The sequence below is a fragment of the Pteronotus mesoamericanus genome, unplaced genomic scaffold, assembly GCF_021234165.1.
Source record: "Pteronotus mesoamericanus isolate MK-2021 breed Mesoamerican mustached bat unplaced genomic scaffold, CSHL_Meso_final scaffold_31, whole genome shotgun sequence".
In the NCBI taxonomy this organism is placed as follows: Eukaryota; Metazoa; Chordata; class Mammalia; order Chiroptera; family Mormoopidae; genus Pteronotus; species Pteronotus mesoamericanus.
In genome coordinates this window covers 5,222,846-5,248,942 of record NW_026555312.1, presented here as the reverse complement: position 1 = coordinate 5,248,942, position 26,097 = coordinate 5,222,846, and the positions used below count along the sequence as shown (strand labels likewise).

The 26,097-nt window shown below is 36.4% G+C and overlaps 1 protein-coding gene across 4 annotated transcripts in view; it reads left to right on the top strand.

Moving 5' to 3' along the window:
• Positions 1 to 26,097, top strand: part of EVI5 (ecotropic viral integration site 5) — a 220,943-nt gene that overhangs the window by 20,894 nt on the left and 173,952 nt on the right. For all 4 annotated transcript variants that reach the window (XM_054592137.1, XM_054592136.1, XM_054592134.1 and 1 more), the window contains exon 2: positions 10,849 to 11,078. In XM_054592137.1, coding sequence (XP_054448112.1) covers positions 10,930 to 11,078 — 149 coding nt within the window. In that variant the 5' untranslated portion in view covers positions 10,849 to 10,929. The remainder of the gene's footprint in view (positions 1 to 10,848; positions 11,079 to 26,097) is intronic.

Sequence of the window (26,097 nt, the reverse complement as noted above, 5' to 3'; positions counted from 1 at the left end):
CTACCTTTACCACCTTCTCCACCCTCTCCCTCCCTGCTGATAACCCTCCATGTGATCTCCATTTCTGTGATTCTGTTCCTGTTCTAGTTGTTCGCTTAGTTTTTGTTTTTGTTTTAGGTTCAGTTGTTGATAGCTGTGAGTTTGTTGTCATTTTACTGTTCATAGCTTTTGATCATCTTCTTTTTCTTAGATAAGTCCCTTTAATATTTCATACAATAAGGTCTTGGTGATGAAGAGTTCCTTTAACTTGACCTTATCTGGGGAGCACTTTATCTGCTTTTCTATCCTAAATGATAGTTTTGTTGGATAGAGTAATCTTGGATGTAGGTCCTTGCCTTTCATGACTTGGAATAATTCTTCCCAGCCCCGTTTTGCCTGCAAGGTTTCTTTTGAGAAATCAGCTGATAGTCTTATGGGAACTCCTTTGTAGGTAACTGTCTCCCTTTTTCTCTTGCTGCTTTTCAGATTCTCTCCTTGTCTTTAATCTTGGGTAATGTAATTATGATGTGCTTTGGTGTGAGCTTCCTTGGGGCCAACTTCTTTGGGACTCTCTGAGCTCCCTGGATCTCCTGGAAGTCTATTTCCTTGGCCAGATTGGGGAAGTTTTCTTTCATTATTTTTTAAAATAAGTTTTCAATTTATTCCTCCTCTTCTTCTCCTTCTGGCACCCCTGTGATTCAGATGCTGGAATATTGAAAGTTTTCCCAGAGGTTCCTAAGCCTCTCCTCATTTTTTTGAATTCTTCTTTCTTCATTCTGTTCTGGTCAAATGTTTATCTCTTCCTTCTGCTCCAAATTGTTGATTTGAGTCCCGGTTTCCTTTCCTTCACTCTTAATTCCCTTTATATTTTTCTTTATTTCATTTTGCATTGTCTTCACTTCTTCCTCTATTTTGCAACCATGCACAATCATTTCTCTGAGCATATGATTACTGGTGTTTTGAGTTATGCACCTCATAGGTTGGCTGTCGCCTCATCACTTAATTCTTTTTCTGGAGTTTTTATCTGTTCATTCATTTGGGCCATATTTTTTTGTCTCAGTGTATCTGTTATGTTGTAAGGGGCAGAGCCTTAGGTATTTGTCAGGGTGGGCCAACCCACTTCGTTGCATTGTGGTGCCGTAGGTGGGGGAGGGGTCAGATAGGGAACAGTGCCACTTGCTTGGTTCTTGCCCTGCTTTCAGTCACTTCCCCTGCTACCCACAAGCAAGTTGGGCCCTTGTGGTGCTGATTACGGGTGGGTGGGTTTGTGTACATTCTAGGATCCTTTGGGTCTCTCCAGTGAGCTCTCCTGTGAGGCTAGGAGCTTCTCCTGCTGCTTCAACCCCCACAGATTTTTATAGCCAGAAGTTTTGAGGCTTTATTTCCCCCTGCTAGAACCCTGAGTTGTGTTGTCTCTCTCACTCCCCAGTTGTTCCTCCTGGCTTACCCACACACAAATGTGGGACCGCCCAGTCCTCCAGCCACCGCTTCTCCTGCCCTGTCCCTTGCCTTGCCACGCCACGTGTCCTCTCCACCCCAGCTGCCCTTCTCTGCCCCTCCTACCAGTCTGGATGAATGTTTCTTCTTTAACTCCTTAGTTGTTGGACTCCCATACACTGATTTTCTGTCAGTTCTGGTTGTTTTTAGATTTTTTGTTGTCTTTCTTTTGGTTGTGCAAGGAAGCAAATTTTATCTACCTATGCCTGCATCTTGGCCAGAGTCCTATTTTTTTTATTTTTAATTGATCTAATAGATGACAATTTGCTCAAAATAACATAAAGTGTATTTGATAATGTATGCTTATGTATATATGTATACTGATGTATAAGTGAAATGAATGACAGCAGTTGTACAACGGATGGTTGGAGGGGGAGATTTTATGATTATTTTATTATACAGCACTCACACTACCCATGAAGTGGTATAGTGTTTTTTGAAAGCAGAATTGGATTAGCTGTAATTGTATATTGCAAACTCTAGGGCTTCCACTAAGAAAAGTAAGAAAGAGAAGTAGTCTCCCCTTATCCAAGGGGGATATGTTCCAAGACCCCCCACTGGATGCCTGAAATTCTGGATAGTATTGAACCCTGTATATTCTATTATTCTACTACATGCGCGCGCGCGCACACACACACACATACACACACACACACGCCCCCCCGCCCCAGATAAAGTTTAATTTATAAATTAGGCATAGTAAGAGATTAGCAACAGTAACTAATAACGAAAGAACAATTACTGTAATACAAATATGTGAATGTGGTCTCTCTCAAAATAACTTACTGTAGTGTATTCACTGTTAACATGATGTAAGATGATACTGTGCCCATTTGATGTGATGAAATGAGGTGAATGATGTAGGTATTGTAACATACTATTAAGGTTACTATCAGGGTTACCTTAGCCATAAACACTGTAATGCAGCAATAGTCGATCCGATAACCCAAATGTCTGCTAAGTGACTAATGGGCAGATAGCATAAACAAAGGGATGATTCACATCACAGGTGAGATGAAGTGGGATGGTGCAAAATTTCATCATGCTACTCAGAATGGCACACAATTTAAAACTTATGAATTGTTAATTTTTGGGATATCCCATTTCATATTTTCAGACTGCACTTGACCAGGAGTAACCGAAACCATGAAAAGTAACATGGTGTATAAGGGGAGGGTACTGTATAACTGACATACTAAGAAAGGAGAGAAAATGGAATAATATAAAACCCTCAAATTAAAACCAAAAGAGGCAGGAAAAAAAAAGAGTGGAAGAGAAAAATAGGAACAAAGAACATGGGCAACAGATAGAAAATACTAATGACTATGGTAGAAATACTCGTCCAGCTATATCAGTAATCACTTTGAACATCAGTGGTCTAAATGCACAAATTAGAAGACATTGTTAGAGTGTATTAGAAAACAACATCCAACTATGTTGTCTACAAGAAATTTACTTTATAAGAATACAAATAGATTAAAAATAAATTGATGGAGAAAGACATAAAAGACATACCATTGCTAACAGTAATTAAAAGAAAGCAGGAGTAGTTGTATTAATAGAGATTTCAGACTGAAGAAAATTATGAGGGCTAAAGAGGGGAATTACATAATAATAAAGGGTCAGTTTTCCAAGAAGACATAATAGTCAATATGTATGCACCTAAAACAGAACATCAAAGTAAATGAGGCAAAAACTGATGAGAACTGCCTTGACCGTTATGGCTCAGTTGGTTGGAGCATAGTCCTGTAACTGAGCAGTTGCAGGTTCGATTCCTGGTTAGTGTACCTGCCTAGGTTGCGGATCAGTCCCTGGCTTGGGTGTGTATGGGAGGCAACAAATCTATGTTTCTCTCTCTAATTGATATCTCTCTCTCTCTCCCTTTCTCTCTAAAAGCAATGAAAAAGAAATGTCCTTAGGTGAGGAAAAAATAAAACTGATAGAACTGCAAGGGGAATTAGATTAATCCACTATTATAATTGGAGATAAATACCCTCAATCAAAAATGGACAGATCCAGCATACAATGAGGACATAGCTGAACTCAACACCATCAATCAACTGGATATAATGGACATTTATAGACTCCTTCGTCCAACAACAGTAGAATACACATTCTTTTCAAGCTTACATGGAAAGTTCACATTTTGGACCATAAAACCAATTCCTTGAAAGAAACAATCTGCCAAAACTCACACAAGAATAGACAACCTGAATAGGCCTGTATCTTACTGAAGAAATTGAATTAAAAATTAATAACCTTTCAGAACAGAAAGTATTACACCTAGATGGATTCACTAGAAAATTCTACCAAACACTTAGGAAGAAATTGTACCAGTTCTCTGCAGTCTCCTTCAGAAGACAGAAGCAGAGGAAATACTTCTAACTCATTCTGTGAGGCTGACATTACCCTAATATCAAAACCAGACAAAGACATTATAAGGAAAAAAATATATAGTCCTAAATCTCTCGTGAATATAAGATAAAAGTTCTCAAAAAAATATTAGCAAATTGAATCCAACAATGAATAAAAAGAATGATGTTTCATGACCATGTGGAATTTATATCAGGTATGAAAGGCTTGTTTAAGTTTTTGAAAATCAATTAATATAATTCATTACATCAACAGGTTAAAGAAGAAAAGTAACATGGTCAATAGAAGCAGAAAAGGATTTGATAAAAATCTAATGCCCATTCATGATAAAAACTCAGCAAACTAGAATAGAGGGGAACTCTTTCAACTTTATAAAGAATATACAAGGGGGGACCCCCCAAACCTGGAATTTATAAAAAATTGTGTATTATTCTTACATGTTTAAACTTCAGTCACCATCAAAGTACTTTCCGTTTGATGCAATACACCTGTTGAAACCTGTTTTCCACTGCTCAAAACAGATTTTGAACTTGTCGATTTTGATGCCTTTTAGTGCTTCTGCTGCTTTTTTGTTTCATCTCTTCCATGTTGGCAAAATGTTTTCCTCTGAGGACTTCTTTCATCTGGGGAAACAGAAAAAGTGGCTCAGGGCAAGACTGGGTGGATAGGGAGGGTGGGGCACAGGGATAATGCCATTTTTAGTCAAAAACTGCTCTATACTTAGTGCAGTTTGGGCAGGTGTGCTGGTAAATCACCCGCCATGAAATGGGCAAACACTTTGAAAGAGTCTTCAGAAAAAATTCACTGAAGCTGAACTCAGCCTCTCACAATACCAGCTAGTACACTGACCCGGGTACAGATGGGTTCCAAGAACACTCACCTAGCAGGTTTCCCTGTACTACAATGGGCCCACCCTCCAGAAGATAGTTCTGCTTTTGGTGGGGTCCATCCTCCTATACAATTATGTACAGTTAACATGATACTCAACAGTAAGAAGCTTGAAACCTTTCCACTAAGATCAGAAACAAGACAAGGATATTTCCTATCACCACTGTGTTTTAGCATCATACTGGAAGTCCTAGTTTAATGCAATGAAATAAGTAAAGGAAATAAAAGGTATACAGATTGGGAAGGGAAAAGATAAAACTGCCCTTGTTCACATGACATGATTGGCTATGTAGAAAATATGAAAGATTAAATTTAATCAAACCTGGAACTAATAAGCAATTTTCATAGGGTTACAGGAAAAAAAGATTATAATACCCAAAGTCAATTGATTTCCTACATACTGGCAATGGACAAGTGAAATTTGAAATTAAAAACAATACCATTTATAGTAACTCAAAGATGAAATACTTAGATATAAATATAACAAAGTATGTGTGAGGTCTATATGAGGAAAACTGTAAAACACTTTGCCCAAGCGGACATACAGATGGCTCATGGGCATATAAAAAGATGTTTCATGTCACTAATCATCAGAGAAATGCAAATTGAAACCACAATGAGATACCACCTCACACCTGTCAGAACAGCTATCCTCAGTAAATCAACAAGTGTTGGTGAGGATGTGGAGAAAAGGACACTCGTGTGTACAGCTGGTGGGAATGCAGAGTGGTGCAGCCACTGTGGAAAAGTTTTTAATTTTGTTTTGTGAGATACTATGACAGTGTTCTAGTTCCTATAGTTGCATACAAAACACTGTAAGACTTAGTGGCTTAAAACAATTATTTAAGCATGTCCATGGATTCTGTAGTTCAGAAATTAGACAGAGCATAATGAGGAGGACTTGACCCTGCTTCATAATTCCTGTGAGTCTTAGAAGTTGGGAAGACACTGAGGCTTGGCCTTGGCTTTTTATGTAGGGGCTGGAATCATTTGATGGTGTATTCACATTTATGTCTGGTGGTTGATGCCGGGACCTCAGCTGGACTGTTAGCCAGGATATCTACACTTGGCCTCTCTATGTAGTTTCTTTGTGGGCTTTTTTAGGCTTCTTAACAACATGGAGGCTGGGTTCCAAGAATGAGCCTTGGTAATCACTTTTGACATACACTATTGGTTAAGCAGTCAAAAAGCTCTGCTCACGTTCAAAAGGAGGGGGCATAGACTCCACCATTCAATGAGAAGATGTGGGATAGGCAGTGTGGCCATGTTATGGGTTGAATGGTGTCCCATCAAAAGATATGTTGAAGCTCTAACCCCCAGTATCTTGAAATTTGACCTTACTTGGAAATAGGATTGTTGCAAATATAACTGGGGAGAAGACGCAAACACTTGACCTGTAAATGCCATGTGACAACAGGGGCAGAGAGAAGTGCTTTAAGTGCTGCAACTACAAGCTAGGAAATGTTAAGAATTGCTAGCCAAACACTAGAAGCCTTAGGAAACTATTACAGGCCATCTTTGCAAAATACAGTCTGCTACAGGTATGTTGTTAAAATTATTCTATAGCTTCTATTCTATTGGTTTAACTTTTTTAGGGAGCATCATACTGTTTTCCACAGCAGCTGCACCATTTTACATTCCAGTTAGTAATGCCAACACTTGTTATTTTCTGTTTCTATTTTGTTTTGTTTTTTTTAATAATATCCATCCTAATGTGTGTGAAGTAGTATTTCATTGTGACTTTGACTTGTATTTCCCTGATTAGTGATGTCGAGCATCTTTTTGTATGCTTATCTTATTTATTGGCCATTTGTATATCTGGAGAGATGTCTGTTCAAGTCCTCTGCCCATTTTTTAAATTGGGTTGTTTTAGTTATTGTTATTGTTGATTTTAGTTCTTTATGTATTTTGGATATAATCCCATACAGATATGTGATTGGCAAGTACTTTCTTCCATTTTGTGGGTTGCCTTTTCTCACTGTTGTTAGTGTCCTTTGATGAACAAAAGTTTTGATTTTGATGAAGTTCTTTTTTGTCTGTGCTTTTGGTGTCATATTTAAGGAATCATTGACAAATCATTGTCATAAAGCCTTTCCCCTGTTTTTTCTTTTTTCTAAGAGTTTTATAATTTTCATTCTCATGGTTAGGTCTTTGATGCATTTTGAATTAAGAGGTCTTTGAAAGGATCTAACCTTGGATTTCATATCTCTAAAATGAAGATGTTACCTGTCCTACACAACTGTGAGCAGTAAGTGAGTTAATAATAAGTGATGTGAAAATCCTAAGGGGAAAAAAAGCTAAATTGTTGAATCAGCCTTGATATTATAAAACAAGGTAACCCAACAGTGATTAAAACAAACAAAAATAACCCATAACAGCTTACTTATTGGAAGTGTGACAGGTTATTTATTTAGTTATTTATTTATCCATCCTTGCCCAAGGACATGCTTATTGATTTTAAAAAGTGGGGAAGGGAGGGAGAGTGAGAGAGAAACATCGATCAGTTGCCTCTGGTAGGTGCCCTGACCAGGAACTGAACCCACATTGTAGGCATGTGCCCTGAATGGGAGTTGAACCATTAGGTTTATGGTACAACACACCAACCAACTGAGCCACACCAGCCAGGGTGATTTTTCTTTTTTTAATAAAAATAAAATGAAATTAGAATCTGTTTGAAGGCATTTTTGGAAAGTTAAGTCTTGATGTACAGTAAAATCCTGACCAACTTTCTGGAAACTTCAGCCTTCAAAGGCTGAATCAAGAAGTTGAATCAAGAAGTCTCAAAAGTAAATGTCATAGTGGTGAATGGAAATACTGTGCAGCTCCTAATTCTTTGTTTCTCAGATGCTCCTCAACATACTATAACATGGTTCTTTTTTTCATGGGGAAATGGACTCACTGAGATCATTAGTGACCATATTCATTGCCAGGTTGTGGTCTTGCTCACTCCTTACAGTGGTTAAGGAGAAAGAATCTCAAACCAGACTGTATGTTTGAATCTTATTTTGTTTCTGACCGTGTATACAGTTGTATAACTTCTCTGTGTCATCATTTCTTCACTTTTGAAATGAGGAAAACACTGACACCTCTTTTAGATTATTTTAGATTTTGGATTAGAAATTGGAATCTTTAAAAGCAGTCCTTTGGGGAGTTAAAAGTATCCTTGTTAAGTTTTAATAAATTAGAAAATAATAAAAGAAATGTGATTATTTCTCATGGGAGATCTTATTAAAATATTACAGTAATATCTGAGGCTTTTACTAAACTTTATATTTATTTTATTATTAAGATTTTATTTGTTTAGAGAAGTTTTATGTCATACCAAAATTGAGTGGAAAGTACAGAGATTTCCCAACAGCCCCCCCCGCCGCCTTTCTCAGCATCCTCTACCGATGTGTTACATATATTACAATTGATGAACCTACATTGACCCATCATAATCCCCAAAGTCCATAGTTTATATTACAGTTTACTCTTGATGTTGTACGTTCTATGGGTTTGTACAAATGTTTAGTAATAAGTACTTATCATTACAGTATCAGAGAGAGTATTTTTACTACCCTAAAAATCATCTGTGCTCTGCCTGTTTGTTCCTTCTCTCTCCCCAGCTCTTGGCAACCACTGATCTTTTTTGCTGTCTCCATAGTTTTTCCTTTTGCAGAATGTCAGTTCGTTAGAATCATACATTATGTAGCTTTTTCAGATTGACTAAGCCCTTTTAAAATTGAGATAGAATTCTCATACCATAGAATTCACTCCTTTAAAGTGTACTGTTGGTGGCATTTGGAATATCACAAAGTTGTATAACCATGACTAGAATGCAGTTCCAGAACATTTTCATCCCTCCAAAAAGAAACCCATACCCATTAGCAGTCATTCCCCAGTTCTTCATTCCCCAGTCCCTTGAAACCACTATTCTAACGTCTGCCCCTGTATTTGCCTGTTCTTAACATGGAATTATACAACATGTGGCCTTTTGTGTCTGATTACTAATAATATTTTTTAACATTTTCAAAGTATGTTACTGTTTAAAAATAAATTCATAACACTTCTGTGAGGTAGATAGGAACTTTGTGACATAATGGCATTGTGAGATTTGCTATATCTTCATGACCCCAGTTTACCATAGGATGAAGGAAAGAGGAGACCTAGAGGCAGCAGAGTGGTGGTTTGGAAAAGTAGAGTAAAAGAAAAACGGGACATGATGATATATAAAAAATAATTCAGTCCTGTGGGATTTCTAGTACCATGGGTATTAAACTTTATTAAAGTGCAACTGCAATTAAATACTCCAGTTATATTTAAGAGTTTAAAATTTAAAGATGGGTAGTTAGCCTTCCTCAATAGTTATAGACTAAATCTTATTGTAGCAAGGTTGAAAGGATGTCAAGATTGTGCCTTTGGTTATTCTAACTCTTTAAATGGAAGCCTGTTGCTGCGTTATGCAGGAGGGGTATGATAAATTTATTTGTTTTAATAACAAATTAAATTTGTTTTTATAATAAAGAATTTTGCCTTTGCTCCAATTATCTTGAGTAGAGGGCTTTTATATAATGCAAATTTAAAGCACTAATTCTTGAAAGTTATGTGTATATTTTAAATTAATGGTATTAATAAAAAGTAACATTTTTCTATAAATTTTACATAGCTCTTCTGTTTTAAAATATAGTGTACTTTTAAAATACAAATTAGTGCCATCTTCACAATTGAATTTGTAGTTGTGATTGTGTAGAAAAAATCAGTAGGGTAACAAATCACAGTAGGCTATCTTACTGTCTATCATGGTCTGACCATTTCCTGACATAAAGATAGTTCTGGGTAAATTATTCTTTGGTTTGTATCTGGTCTTTTGCCCTGATGAACTTTGCTACTGGACTATAGGTATTGATGAGGACTTCTTTTACCTGAAAGTCTACATGACCTGCCCCTAGCTTCTTTTCCTTGGGTCTCATACTTTTTGTGTTTATTGGGGGTTCTTCCATAAGAGCGCCCTGATCCCTGTATAATACCATTCCCAAGGGAAGTAAGTTCTAAAGGGCAAAGGAATTGAAAATGAAAATAAAATTATCCTTAGGCTAATTAGACTCTCTCTCCTCTTAGCACTCCGAAATACCATCTGTCGGCCCCTGCGTGGGTAACTTCAGTGTGCTTGTCTCCAACAGCTTTGTCCTGTGAGGCTCCATGTCCTTTCTTGAGGTCACTGTAATTAAATCTTTGTCTTTACAGTTTCAGCTTCACGTTGAATTGCATAACTATGACCTTAGCATCTCTTTTCCATGTTATCCTTTTCCTGCATTGAATTGTCATGGTCACATGGTGGAAAGTACACTATATTTTAAAACAGAAGAGCTATGTAAAATTTATAGGAAAATGCCATTAATAAAAAATAGGGAAAGAAAGAGAGTTCTGTGTGTATTGAAGTGAGGAGGAAAGCCTTGGGCAACCCACAAGGATAATAGTATCTGCCAAGATAGTGTGGGTAGGATTTTTGTTTCTGTGTATGTGTTAGTGGGCTTTTTTTTAAAGATTTTATTAATTTTTTTAGAGAGAGGGGAAGGGAAGGGAAGGAAAAAGAGGGAGAGAAGCTTTGACTTGGAGAGAAACATGATGGGTTGCCTCTTGCATGCCCCCAACTGGGGACCTGGTCTGTAACCCAGGCGTGTGCCCCGGCCTGCGACCTTTTGGTGCTCGTTGGTTTCTGCACTCATCACGGGTTCAGTAACGGCAAGTACCGAGGTACCACTGTATTTCTAATACATGTAACTGAAACAAAATTTTCATAAGGCAATATATCGTTATACTAACATTTTCTGTTCTTTTTAATTTTTTAAAAAAATGCTAGTGTTACCTGTGAAATTGGTTTTATCACTCCCTGATGGATTTTAATCTATATTTTTGGAAAACACTTCTAGTTTGTTCATGCTGTGGAACTAGAACATTCCAAAAGCTGGTTGTTAGTTAGGATAATTATTGCTAAAACAGGTTTGACTTTTATCACCTCAAAGAGAATAATCTGATGGTGATTATAAGTAAAAGTTAACAGGATTATCAAGTTCTTGGTAATGAATGCCATAAAACTAAAATACATGTAACTTTTATTTTTATCCTTAGGTGGCGACAGACAAGGTTGCAGAAAAGCTGAGTTCTACTCTCTCATGGGTGAAGAACACAGTATCATATACTGTCAGTCAGATGGCAAGTCAGGTGGCAAGTCCATCTGCTTCATTACACACTACAGCCTCATCTACCACGCTGTCAACGCCAGCCCTTTCGCCTTCATCCCCGTCGCAGTTGAGTCCAGATGACTTAGAACTCCTGGCTAAACTGGAGGAACAAAATAGGTGAGTGACGTTTTTTGGCTTTTCTCTCTTCAATTATCATACAGTCACATCTATTCATATATGCATACATACCATAATCAAACTTTTAAATATTTACACAAACTTAGAATTTTATTTTCTGGCTTTTGGATCATTGTTTATCAAAGTTACTTAACATTATTCAAGTCTTTTTTGAAGAGTTAGCCTTAAAAGTAAAGTTGGACTAAAATTTTCTGGCTCAGATAGCTTTAGATATTCATTTTCTTAATATAGAATATTCCCTAAATTCTTCAAGAATTTTAGAAAAAAATCTAAAGGCAAATGAAACCACCATTTTTGTTTAAACTCTCTTAAGTAATCCCCTTTGATTAAATGGTAAAATAATTAGTATGGATGTCTGATTTGTGCTTTAGAATGAGAAATCTCTTCATAAATTTATTTATGGAAGGCAAATATCCTTTTCTGTTGATGGTTATGAAATAGTGTTTTACTCTGTTGGGAATGTGTGTCTGGGCTCGGTGTACCCCTTTACTGTGTTATTATCCAAAGCTCTTTAGGGCATCAGCTAAAAGAATTATTGGAAGAGCATCCTTTTGTGTTCAGTCAAGGTACATACCACCACTCGCTTTAAGGGTAATAAGAGATAATTTCTAACAGCTTTTTTGATGTATAATTGATATAATAAAAAATACATATAGTTAATAAGGTATGTAATTTGATAGTTTTACATACATATAATCTGTGAAATTATCACCAGAATCAAGAAAATTAATATGTCCATTATCTCGTTTCCCATCCTCAGGAAGCCATTGATCTGTTTTCAACCACTAGATTAGTTTGCATTTTCTAGAATTTTATAGAAGTGGAATCATACAGTATATACTGTTCTTTAGTGAATTTTTTTCACTCAACAAGATTATTTTGAAGTTCATCCATGTTGTAGCATGTTGTAATTTTATTGTTTAGTAGTATTCCATTGTATGGGTGTATCACAGTTTACTCACCTGTTAGGAAATGCTATAAACATTTATGTACAGATTGCTGTGGGGGGTAAGGACATTTCTTCCTATCCATGAACACAGTATATGCTTTCACTTACTTGTATCTTCACTTTCTTTCATCAGTGTCTTACAATTTCCCATATAGGTCTTTTACATTTTTGGTTAAATTTAATATATATAAAAATATTTAAATATATATATAAAATATATATATGTTTTAATCCTCATCTAAGGTTATGTTCATTGATTTGAGAGGGGGCGGGGGAAAAGAGAGAGAAACTTTGATGTGAGAGAGAAGCATCCTTTGGTTTTGCTGGATCTGGTTTGCTAATATTTTGTTGAGGATTTTAGCATCTATGTTCTTCAGGAATATTGGCTATACTTTTCTTTCCTTGTAGTGTCTTTATCTGGTTTTGGAATTAGGACAATGTTAGCCATGTAAAAAGAGCTTGGGAGTCTTCCTTTCTCTTGAATATTTTGAAATAGTTTCAGAAGGATAGGCATTAGTTTTTCTTTCAATGCTTGGTAAAATTCTCCTGTGAAGCTCTCTGGTCTGGGGCTTTTGTTTGTTGGGAGTTTTTGATTATTGCTTCAATTTCACAAGTTGTAATTGGTCTATTCAGATTCTCTGATTCTTCCTAACTCAGTTTTGGAAAATTGCACATTTCTAGGAATTTATTGATTCCTCTGTACTGTCCAATTGTTGGCATATAGTTGTTCATAGTATTTTCTTAAAGTCCTTTGTATTTCTTTGATGTCAGTGGTTACTTCTCTTTTATTTCTGATTTTATTTATTTGGTTTCTCTTTCTCCTTGATGAGTCTGGTTAATGGTTGTCAGTCTTGTTTATCTTTTCAAAGAACCAGCTCTTGGTTTGATTGATCTTTTATACTATTTTTTTTGACACTATTTTGTTTATTTCTGCTCTGATCTTTATTATTTTCTTTCTTCTGCCCACTTTTGGCTTTGTTTGTTGTTCTTTTTCTAGTTCCTTTAAGTGTAAAGTTAGGTTCTTTATTTGAGATATTTCTTGTTTCTTGAGGTAGGCCTGTAATGCTATGAATTTCCTTAGGATTGCTTTTGCTGTGTCCCATAGGTTTTGAGTTACTGTGTTCCCAGTTTCCTTTGTTTCAAGTTCTCTTGTACTTTTTCTCCTTGATCTCATTGTTAACCCACTCATTGTTTAGCAACATGTTATTATAGCCTCTATGTCTTTGCATGTTTTTCACTTTTTTTCTTGTGATTGATTTCTAGATTCATTGTGGTCAGAGAAGATGCTTGATATGATCAAGCTTCTTAAAGTTATTGAGACTTATTTTGTGTCCTACCATGTGGTCTATCCTAGGAAATGTTCCTATGCACTGTAGAAGAATGTATATTCTGCTGCTTTGGGCCGAAATGCTCTGAAGATATCAATTAAATCCATTTGCTCTAGTGTGTCATTTCAGACCACTGTTTCCTTGTTGATTTTGTATCTGGGATGTATATCCATTGATATCAATGGGTTGTTAAAATCCCTTTCTATGACTGTATTACTGTCAACGTCTCCCTTTATATTTTCAATATTTGCTTATCTTGAAATAAGGAGCACTTATTTATGTGCTCCTATGTTGAATGCATACCTATTTACAAGGGTTATATCTTCATGTTCGATTGCTCCCATTTTCATTATGTAGTAGACTTTTTTGTCTCTTACTGTAGCCTTTGTTTTATTTTTATTTTTAAGTTTTTTTAAGTTGAGTTTATTGGGGCAACATTGGTTCACAAAACCATACATGTTTCCAGTGTACAACTCAATAAAACATCGTCTGCACACTGCAGAGTTTTGTTTTAAAGTCTGTTTGGTCAGAGATAAGTACTGCTATCCCACTTGTTTTTTCCCATTTCCATTTGCATGAAATATCTTTTTCCATGCCTTTACTTTAAGTTTGTGTGTATCTTTCATTCTGAGGTAGGTTTCTTGTAGACAGCATATGTGAAGTATATGGGTGTTGCTTTTTAATTCATTCAGCTAACTTTGTCTTTTGATTGGAGCATTTAAGTCATTTACATTTAAAGTGATTATTGATATGTATGAATTTATTGCCATTTTATTCTTTTAACAATGTTCTTCTCTTCCTCTCCCTCTCCTTCTCCCCCTTCCTCTCCTCCCCTTCCCTTTCCTCTAGAAGATCCTTTAACATGGTTTGGTGGTAACAAATTCCTTTAGCTTTTCCTTGTCTGGGTATCTCTATTTCTCCTTCAATTTTTTAAAATTATTTTTTATTTTATTTTTTCATTGTACTTTTTTCTATTACAGTTTATATACTTCTCCTGCCCAGCAATCACCATGCTATTGTCCATGTTCATGAGTACCTTTTCCTTAGAATTGCTGAGTAAAATAGTGTTGGTTGAAGGTCCTTGCTTTTCATCACTTTGAATATTTCATGCCAGTCCCTTCTTGCCTGAAATGTTTCTGTTGAGAAATCAGTCTTATGGGACCTCCCTTTTAGGTAACTAACTGTCTTTATCTTACTGCTTTTAAGATTCTATCTTTGTCTTTACCTTTTGCCCTTTTGTTATGATGTGTCTTGGTGTGGGCCTTTTTGGCTTAATCTTGTTTGGGACTCTGTACTTCCTGGACTTGTGTGTCTTTTTCCTTTACCAGGTTATGGAAGTTTTCAGCCATTGTTTCTTCAAATACCCCTTGCTGTCTCTCTCTTCCTTCAGGTTACCCCTATGATGTGGATGTTTTTATGCTTCATGTTGTCCCAAAGTTCCCTTAAACTGCCCTTGTTTCTTAAAGTTCTTTTTTCTTTTTGCTGCTCTGATTAGGTGTTTTCTGTTACCTTGTCTTCTAATCACTGATTTGATCCACTGTTTCATCCAACCTACTATTATTCCTTCTAGTGTATTCTTCATTTGAGATATTTTATTCTTAATTTCTGACTGATTCTGTTTTATGCTTTTTGTGTCCTTTTCCATGCTGTTATAGTTCTTACCAAGTTCCTTGAGCATCTTTACAACCATTTTTTTTGAACTCTTTATCAAAGCAACGTATAGATTTGATGCAATTCCTATCAAGGTACCAATGGCATATTTCACAGAACTAGAACAGATATTTCAAAAATTTATATGAAACCACAAAAGACCTAGAATAGCCACAACAATCTTGAGAAAGAAGAACAAAGTTCAAGGAATCATGCTACCTGATATCAAACTATACTACAAAGCTGTAGTAATCAAACAGCATGGTAGTGGCATAAAAATCCACATATAGATCAATGGGACAGAACTGAGAGCCAAAAATAAACCCATGCCTTTATGGTCAGTTAGTATTTGACAAAGGAGGCAAGAACATATAATGGTGCAAAGACAGTCTATTCAATAAATGGTTAGGGGAAAATTGAACACGTGCAAAAAAGAAAAAGAAATTTGACCACCGTCTTACACCATTCAGAAGAATAAACTCAAAATGGATTCAAGACTTAATTTGTAAGACTCAAAACCATAAAAATACTGGAAGAAAACACAGGCAATAAAATCTCGAATATTTCAGAGCCCTGGCTGAAGTGGCTCAGTGGATAGAGTGCTGGCCTGTGAACTAAAATCTCAGACATTTCTTGTAGCAATGTTTTTTCTAATACATCTCAGACATGGTAAACAAAGAAAAAATAAACAAATGGGACTACAGGAAACAAAGTTTTTGCACAGCAAAGTAAACCATTAACAAAATGAAAAGATAACCCAATGAATGGGAGAACATATTTGCCAATGATACATCTGATAAGGGTTAAATACCCAAAATTTATAAGGAATTCACACAACTCAACACTCAGTAAACAATCCAATTTTTAAAAAATGGGCAAAATACCTGAATAGACATTTCTCCAAAGAGGACATACAGATGGCCAGTAGACATATGAAAAGATGCTCAGCATCACTAGTCATCAGAGGCATGCAAATTAAAACCATAATGAGGTAACACCTCACACCTGTCAGAATGTCCATCATCAATAAATCAACAAACACGTACTGGCGAAGATGTAGAGTAAAGGGCACCCTCATGGACTGTTAGTGGGAATACAGATTGGTCCAGCCACTGTGGAAAACAGTATGAAGTATCCTCCAAAAATTAAAAATGGAACTGCCTTATAACCCCGTGATCCCACTTCTGGGACTATATCTGAAGAAACCTGAAACATGAGTTCGAAAGAATATATGCATTCTTATGTTCATTACAGCACTCTTTACAATAGTCACAATTTGGGAGCAACACAAATGCTTATCAGTAGCTGAGTGTATAAAAAAAGCTATGGTACATTTACATAATGGAATACTACTCAGCCATAAAAAGAAAGAAATCTTATCTTTTGTGATAGCATGGATGGACCTGGAGAGTATTATGCTAAGTAAAACAAGCCAGTCAGATAAATATAAATGCCATATTATTTTATTTATATGTGAAATCCAGTGAACAAAATAAACAAAACAAAGAGACTCAGATACAGAGAACAGACTGCCAGCTGTCTGAAAGGAGAGGATTTGGGGGGCTGGGTGAAGAACAGGTCAAAGGATTAAACTAAAAAAAGTCCTCCTAGACACAGGCAACACTATGGGGATTTTTAGAGGGATAGGGGAATGGGGGAAGGTAGAGGAAGGTAAGGGTGAATAAAGGGTGATGGAAAGAGACTTGACTAGAGAGGGTGAACACACAATATGGTATTAATCAATGTCACCCCAGTAAATTCAATGTAAAAAATAAATGTTAAAAAAATTTGTGTACAAACTTTTGTATCAATGTATGCTTTCATTTCTCCTGAGCCCATACCTAGTGATCAATAGCTGATTTATTCAACACAAGGTAAGTGTACATTTAACTGTGCGACCATTTTCCAAAGGGCCTGTAGTTTTTCACATTCCCACCATTGGTTTATAAATGTTTCCTCTGCAGTCTTGCCAACAGTTGGTATAGTCAGTCTTTTAAATTTAACCATTTTAGTAGATATTGGTATCTTGTGTTTTTTTAGTTATTTTTTAATAACAGTTCATATACAATATCATATCAATTTTAGGTGTGCAACATTGTGATTAGATTTTTATGTACCTCACAAAGTTCTCACCCCAATAAGTAGTACCTGTCTGATACCATACATAATTGTTATTATATTATTGACTATACTTTCTAAGCTGTACTTTATATCCCGGTGACTATTTTTATAATTGGATTTTTGTACTTCTTAATCCCTTCTCCCTTTTCACTCATCTTTGTAACCCTTCTCCCATCTGGCAACCATCAATTTGTTCTCTGTATCGATTAGCGCCTGTTTACTTTTTTTTAGATTCCACATATAAACGAAATCATATGGTATTTGTCTTTGTCTGAATTATTTTATTTAGCATATTACCTGTAAATCCATTTATATTGTCACAAATGGTAAGATTTCATTCTTTTTTATGGCTGAGTAATATTCTATTGTATATAGGTTATCAGTCTTCTTTATCCATTCATTTATTAATGAACATTTAGGTTGCTTTCATATCTTGGCTATATTGCAGTGAACACAGCCAGAGGTGCATATATTTTTTTAATTAGTTTTTGAATTTCTTCAGATATATACCCAGAAGTAGAATTGCTGAATCATATAGTAGTTCTATTTTTAATTTTTTGAGGAAACTCCATGCTGTTTTCCATAGTGGCTGTACCAATTTTCAGTCCACCAACAGTGCACAAGGGGTCCCTTTTCTCCAAATCCTCACCAACACTTGTTGTTTGTTGGTTTAGTAATGATAGCCATTCATAGTTCCCTGATGATTAGTGGTGAACATCTTTTCACCTGTTTGTCTGGTCAGTTGTATCTCTTCTTTGGAGAAATGCCTATTTGAGTCTTCTGCTAATTTTTAAAGATTTTATTTATTTACTTTTAGAGAAAGGGGAAGGGAGGGAGAAAGAATCATCAGTGTGTGGTTGCCTCTTGCATGCCCCCAAGTGGGGACCTGGCCTGCAACCCATACATGTGCCTACTGGGAATTGAACAGACAACATTTTGGTTCTCAGGCTGGCCTTCAGTCCACAAAGTCACACCAGCCGGGGCTACCCATTTTTAAAACAGACTGTTTGCTCATTTTTGGTATTAATCTGAAAGAATTCCTTATATATTTTGGATATTAACTCCTATCTGATATATCATCTGTGAATATCTTCTCCCATTCAGGAGGTTGTCTTTCTGTGTTTTTAAAAATGTTTTCTTGTTCTTGTGCAAAAGTTTTTAGTAGTTCTGTTTATTTTTTTCTTTTATTTCTCTTACTTGGGAAGACATATTCAAAAAGATATTGCTAAGAGTGATGTCAAAGAGTTTACTGCCTGCGTTTTTTGTTCTAGGAGTTTTATGGTTTCAGGTCTTACATTTAAGTCTTAATTTTAAGTTTATTTTTGTATTTCTTGTGAGAAAGTGGTCCAGTTTCATTTTTTGCCTATATTTGTCCAGTTTCCCAACACCTGTCTTTACCTCATTGTATATCCTTACTTCCTTTACCATAAATTAGATGAGTATTCAGGAGTGGATGGTATCTTGTGGTTTTAATTTACAATTCTCTAATAGCATTGATCATCTTTTTATGTGCTTATTTGCCATTGATATATATTCTTTGATAAAATGTTTGAAATATTTGCTCATTTAAAAAAGTTTTCTTTTTTTGTATTTCAAGAATTCTTTGTATATTTTGGATACAAGTCCTTTATCAGATATACGCTTTTCAAATCTATTTTTCCCTAGCCTGTTGCTTATTCTTATAACAATAGTATCTTTTGAAGAGCAAAAGTTTTAAGTTGGGTGAAGTCCATTTTGAAATTTTTCTTTTATGGATTGTGCTTTCAATGATTCAAGGTTACACAGATTGATTCCTATGTTATACTTAGAAGTTTTATAGTTTTAAGTTTTACATTTAGGTCTATGATCCATTTTGAGTAAATTTTGTATATGGAACAAAATATAGATCAAAATTCATTTGTTGAATATGCATAGTTAATTGTTTCCTATCATTTGTTGAAAAGACCATTCTTTCTCTAGTTAGTTACTCTTGCACTTTTGCCTGTGTGTGTATTGGCCTGTTTCTGGACTTGGTTTGTTCCATTTATCTATTGTCTAGCTTAATGCGGACATAATACTGTCTTGATTATTGTAGCTTTATAACACATACTGAAATCACATAATGTTAATCCTCCATCATCATTCCTTCATTTTGATTATCTTTGGTTCTTAACATTCCCATATGAATTTTACATCAAGCTGTAAATGTCTATAAAAATACTTGCTGAGATTTTGATTGGAATTGTATTAAATCTTTGACAACATTAGCCCTGGCTGGCAGGGTTCAGTGGACTGAGCGCCGGCCTGCGAACCAAAGGGTCACTAGTTCAATTCCCAGTCAGGGAAATGTTCATGGGTTGCGGGCCAGGTCCCCAGTTGGGGGCGCGCAAGAGGCAACCACATGTTGAAGTTTCTCTCCCTCTTTTTTCCCTCCCTTTGTCCAAAAGAAATTAAAAAAAATGAATAAATAGAATCTTAAAAAAACTTTGACAATATTGTCTTTCACCTGTGAATACAATATATTTCTTATTTACTTATTATTTGTGCATATTGTTTTTGTAAATTAAATTTTTTTTATTTTATTGTGTATTTTCAGTTACCATTTATCCCCCCATACCCTCATCCACCTTCACCCATTGTTAGCATATACAAATACAATTGTTTTTCTTTTATTAATCATGTATCCTGCTGCCTCACTAAACTCACTTGTTGTCACTAAACTCACTTGTTATTCTGGTAGGTTTTGTTGTTGTTGTTTTAGATTCTGTTAGATTTTCTTTTTTAAAAACAATTTTTTGTTGTATTTTTTTCCATTACCATTTAGCCCACTTATACCTCCTCACCCTCGCAGTCACCACACTGTTGTCCATGTCCATGAGTCCTCTTTCCTTTTCTCTCAATCCCTCCCACCCCCTAACCTCCTCCCACCCCCTTAGCTGTCATCCAGTTCTCTATCTACGAGTCTGTCTCTATTTTGCTTGTTAGTTCAGTTTGTTCATTAGATTCTGCCTGTGAGCGAAATCATACTGTATTTGTCTTTCTCTGACTGACATTTCACTTAGCATAATGTTCTCCACATCCATCCATACTGTCACCATAGGTAAATTTTTCATCTTTTTTTTATGGCTAAGTAGTGTTCTATTGTGTAAATGCTCCATAGTTGTTTTATCCACTTACCTACTGATTGACACTTAGGCTGCTTCCATATCTTGGTGATTACAAGTAACACTGCAATGAACACGGGGGTGCTTATGTTCCTTCAAATTAGTGTTTTGGGTTTCTTCAGATATATTCCCAGGAGTGGGATTGCTTGGTCAAAAGCCAGATCCATTTTTAATTTTTTGAGGTATCCATGCTGCTTTCCACAATAGCTGCACCAATCTGCCTTCCCACCAACAGTGCAAAGTGTTCCACTTTCTATACATCCTCGCTAGTGCTTGTGGTTTGTTGATTTATTGATATAGCCATTCTAACAGGTATGAGATGATAATCTTATTGTTATATTAATTTGCATTTCTCTGATGACTAGTGACATTGAACATCTTTTCACACTGGTATGAATAAACTATCTTTAGCCCACTCTATGTGCTTGCTTTCTCTGTCAAATATCAATTGACTATAATGGTGTGGGTTTCTTTCTGGGCTCTCTATTCCATTCCATTGATCTATGTGTCTGTTTTTATGCCAGTACCATGCTGTTTTGGTTACTATGTCTTTATAGTGTAGTTTGATATTAGGTGGTATGATTCTTTCAACTTTGTTCTTCTTTCTCAGTTTCACTGTTGCTATGTGAGGTCTTTTGTGGTTCCATGTACATTTTTGAAATATTTGTTCTAATTCTGTGAAATACATCGTTGGAATTTTGGTAAGAATTACATTGAATCTATAGATTGCTTTGGGTCGTATGGACATTTTAATAATGTTAATTCTTCCTATGTATGAACACGGTCTGTACTTGCACTTATTTGTATCTTTTTCAACTATTTTCTTACCAAACATTCTGGGAAGAACCAGTACCTGTCCTCAAGCTATTTTTAAAAATTCAAGAGGAGGAAAGGCTCCCAAGCTCATTTTATGAGGCCAGCATTATCCAAAACCAGATAAAGACACTAGAAAAAATATATATAAGCCAATGTCCCTGATGAACATAGATGCTAAAATCCTCAATAAAATATTAGCAAACCAAATACAGTAATGTATCAAAAAAGATCATACACCATGATGAAGTGGAATTTATTCCTGGAATGCAAGGTTGGTACAACATTCACAAATCAATAAGTGAGATTCACCATATGAGTAAAATGAAGGATGAAAACCACATGATCCTATATCAATAGAAGCAGAAAAAGTATTTGTTAAAATCCAACACCTATTTATGATAAAAACTCTTAACAAAGTGGGAATAGAGGGAACATACCTAAACATAATAAAGGCCACGTATGACAAACCCACTGCCAGCATCATACTCAACAGGCAAAAACTACAATTATTCCCTTTAAGATCAGGAACAAGACAGGGATGTCCGCTTTCACTTCTCTTATTCAACATAGTACTGCAAGTCCTAGCCACAGAAAGCAGACAAGAAGAAGAAATATAAAGCATCCAGATTGGAAAGGAGGAGGTAAAACTGTTTATTTGCAGATGACATGATACTGTGCGTAGAGAACCCCAAAAGCTCCACCAAGAAACTACTAGAACTAATGAATGAATTCAGCGAAGTAGCAGGATACAAAATTAATATCCAGAGAACAATTGCATTTTTATATGCTAATAATGAACTAATAGGGAAATTAAGAAAACAATCCTATTCACAATTGTTTCAAAAAGAATAAAATGCATAGGAATAAACCTAAGTAAGAATGTAAAAGACCTGTAGTCTGAAAATTATAAGACACTGAAGAAAGAATTGAAGAAGATATAAATAAGTAGATTTTCTATATAGTTGAGCATGTTTGTGAGTAAAAAGCACTTGAATTCTTTTCCTTTACAATCTGGATGTCTGTCTTCTCACTTTCCTGCCTTACTGCAACTGGCTATTTGTACCTCCAGTATAAATTTGAATATAATTGGTGAACAGACATCCTTGTTTTTAGGGCTAGAATTAGGATTTCTTGTGCATGAAGGTATTGGTTTAACGTTTTGCCCCATTGCTAATTACATATGAAAGATTTTGAGTGAAATCTTTTGGTTGAAGTTTTGGGAGGATATAGTCATCTAACATAATATGTAGATTGGCAAAGTTGTTTGGATAAGATGAATTTGGCAGAGGGTTATGAAAGAACAAAGTGGAATGTTAGGTTATGTGAAGGAAGTTATGAATGAATAGATAGATCCTCAGAGTAAAGAAAATGACAGGTATTGTTAAGGAAAATAAAAGAAAGTATTACATGGTAAACTTAGAGGAATATCATCCTAGGGAAGAACTGGCAAAGTCAGAGGCCTTATAGAGAGTGCAAAATGGTATTAGGAATTTTTAATTTTTGAATTGCTTCTTTCATGGAAAATATTTTGCATGCAAGATAACTTTTGGTGCTGAGTTTGTAAGTGGTTGTGAGCAATAATTACAGCACAATGGAAATATACAAAGCACTATATTAAAAATTGATGGGTATAGATTGACTTTTTTCAAGTAGTTCACAATTTACTTCAGAATACCACATGTGTTTGGCATATATGATAATTAAAGAATAATTACTAGAGTTATTTAAAGATGATCAGTAAAGAGATTTTCACAAGTAAGACTTAGAAGAAATAACAGGAGCAGGATGTTGTCACCTTTTCTTCTTGTGTGGAATTACTAAGAAAATACATAGTTTTTTGAGTTTGAATTTTGAGAGTCTCTCTTGGATATGAATTGTTGAAGCCAGGGAGTACAGAGGATGCTTTGCACCATCCAGTAAGAGATCTTATAAGAGGGAATTACCTTGTACAAGGCACTGGCAGCAGAGGAGGGATCAGACAGAAAATGCAGCTCAGTGGCTCCCTCCCTCTTGAAGGGAGGCCATGGTCCCACACTGGGAAACCACCAGTCCCAATGGGGAAAGACTTGGAAGGATATACAAAGTCTGGGAGACTTTGGCTACACACACACAGCAGGCAGCATCCCCATAGCTGTAGCACCAACTGGAAGAGTTCCATAGAGAAACTCTATCTCCTAAAATTGTTGGAGGTACTGGCAGGCTGTGGACAGCCCTGACTAAAAGAGAATTTGTGCTTTTTGGGGAGGTGGAGCACGTGGAGAACTGGCCTAGGGCTTGGTGCAGTGTAGGGGCCACAAGAGACTCTTTTAAAAGAGGAGCTGAAGTGAGCCTTGGCAGGGTCCCTGCACACGTGCTCAGTGTCTCTGCCAATAAAGAAATCAGAGTGATAGTGCAGTTGGTCCCACTAGTCCAGCTGCCCAGGAAGAAAACAAAGTGTCACGCTGAAGGGACTATGGGACCTGACCCAGCATGGCTGACAAGCAGGGGGCTATGCAGAGCAGAAAGTTCGGGCCTGAGTCTCCTACTAGAGTGGCAGGCTGGGGACTAGATGGCCAGGGGCTGAATGCCTGAGATTTGTTGCAGCCATGCAGGTCCCCTCAGGCAGGCATGCCCAATCCCCAACTGCGGGATTGCAGGCTTTGCAGATCAGGGGGGCCAGGCTCAGTTGCCTCCTGCTTGGTGCATATCTTCAGGGGAAAGAAGGACAAGCTCTGAAAGGGTCTTTTCTGAACTCCTATCAGGCACAATGAGCTACGCTGGTTCCTCAGGCCCTGATCCACTGAAACCACCAGAGCAGAGAGATTAGAGACAAGTGCAACAAGGGATGTTCAGGGCCCTGCCCATCCTCAGCTCTTATATAGAGTTGCCGTTAGCGCCAAGCAGGAAAGAGCTGCCCCTTTTATGCAAATTGGCCCCTCACAGGAAATGGACAGCTAATTCATCAGACACTATACATTATTGGAAATAATCTGGCACAGACCAAGATGTGTGGTGGGAGGGGGCAGGGGGAAACACTCTCACCATCTTCCCTGAAGACTGAACGGCGCCCTCTGGGAGTGACCCAGGGATTCCACCCTCCTCATTGCACCAGAAGACCCCTCTGGAGTCAGGTGGAGGTGGTACTGGCAGTGCTCTCCGACATTAGATGAACCACTGCTGGGCCTTGTGCTTATGGAAAGCCAGAAGAGCAGAACAGTGGGGACCAGCCAAGCCTGAAGGAGACAGCCACAGACTATGGACTGCTTGTAAGTCTCCCACAGGCTGCCTAGGGCTAGACTAGGACACCATCTGACATTACCAGGGGCAGATCCAGAAAGAGAAGACAGTGGCAAACACTAGACTCTGCTGAGATGAATTCCACTGCGGTCTTCTTCATTATTGGCATTATTTTTTCTCCTGCATATTTTTTTTTAACAGATTTTCATTTTTCTTCCAGTTTATTCCTATTATTCCACTGTTTTTTTAAAATTTGTTTATTTCAAGTCTCATATTTTACTCCTCTCTTCTCTTACTCCATTTTGCCTTCTTCCTTCCTCTTCGTATTTCTGTTTAAAATTTTATTTTTTCCCTTTCAATTTTGCACTCTTACTATTTCTCCTCCTTCCAGCCTCTCAAAATCATTTTTCTTGCCATTAGTCATCTCATATTCTTTCTCCCTTTCTTATAACATCCTTATTCTCTCTCCAGCTTTTAAAATCTTTGCTCATTGATTGTTAATATGATGGTCGTTGATGCATTTCTTCAATTTTATTCCTGGTGGTTCATTCTTTTTGTATTTCAAATCTCAAATTTTACTGCACCCCTCTCCTCCATTTTGCCTTCCTCCTGCCCTTTATTTTTTTTTTGTTTTAAATTTTATTTTTTCCCTCTCTTAGCCTGATTTTCATTCCTTGCTCTTATTATTTCTTCTCCCTCTGTCCTCTCAAAATCACTTTCTTTCTTTAGACATCACATAGTCTTTTATCCCTCTCTTTTTTCCTTTTTATTTCCTTTCCACCTGTATTAATCTTTGCTCATTTTTCATTGATATTGCTCTGGTGGATTTTTTTTCCAATTTTGTCCCTATTTTTTTCACTTTTTTTCCCTCATATTATATGCTTCTCTTTTATTACTCCATTTTGCCTTCTTCCCTGTCTTTCTTACTTACAATGTAATTTTTTTTTCTTTCTTTGCGTTGTTTCTTTGCCTTGTGGGAGGAAAGATAGAAAAAAAAAACACCCAGGCAGAACAAAAAAATGAAAAAAGACTGAAAATGAACAAAGATAGTTTAAGGAGGCTGCAGGACAACATGGAATGTAATAGTATGCATATCATAGGGATACCAGGAGAAGAAAAGGGAAAGTGCAAGGGCTAGAAAACCTGTTTGAAAAAGTAATGACAGAAAACTTCCCTAATTTGGTGAGAGAAAATGTCATTCAAGTCCAGGAAACACAAAGGGTCCCAATCAAGATGAACTCAAAGAGGCCCACTCCAAGACACATCGTAATTAAATGGCAAAATTTAAAGATAAAGAGGGAATCTTAAAGGCAGCAAGGGAGAAACAGATAATAACATACAAGAGAGCTCCAATAAGGATATCAGCTGATTTCTCAACAGAAACACTATAAGCCAGAACGGAATGGCATGAAATACTCCATGTAATGAAAAGCAGAGGACTGCAACCAAGTCTACTCTAACCAGCAAAGTTCTCATTTAAAGTGGAAGGTGAGATAAGGAGCTTCCCAGACAAAAAAAAAAAAAAAAAGGCTAAAAGAGTACATCACCAAACCAGCCATTGCAAGAGATGCTAAAGGGACTGTTTTAAGAAGGTGAGGAAAAAGAGAGGAAGGCAGCTACAAAAAGAAAAAATAGCAGTGAATTAAGCACCTGTCAATAATAATCTTAAATATAAATGGGTTAAATGCTCCAATCAAAATACATAGTGTAGCTGAATGGATAAGAAATTATGACACACATGTATGCTGTCTACAAGAGAACCACCTCAGAACAAA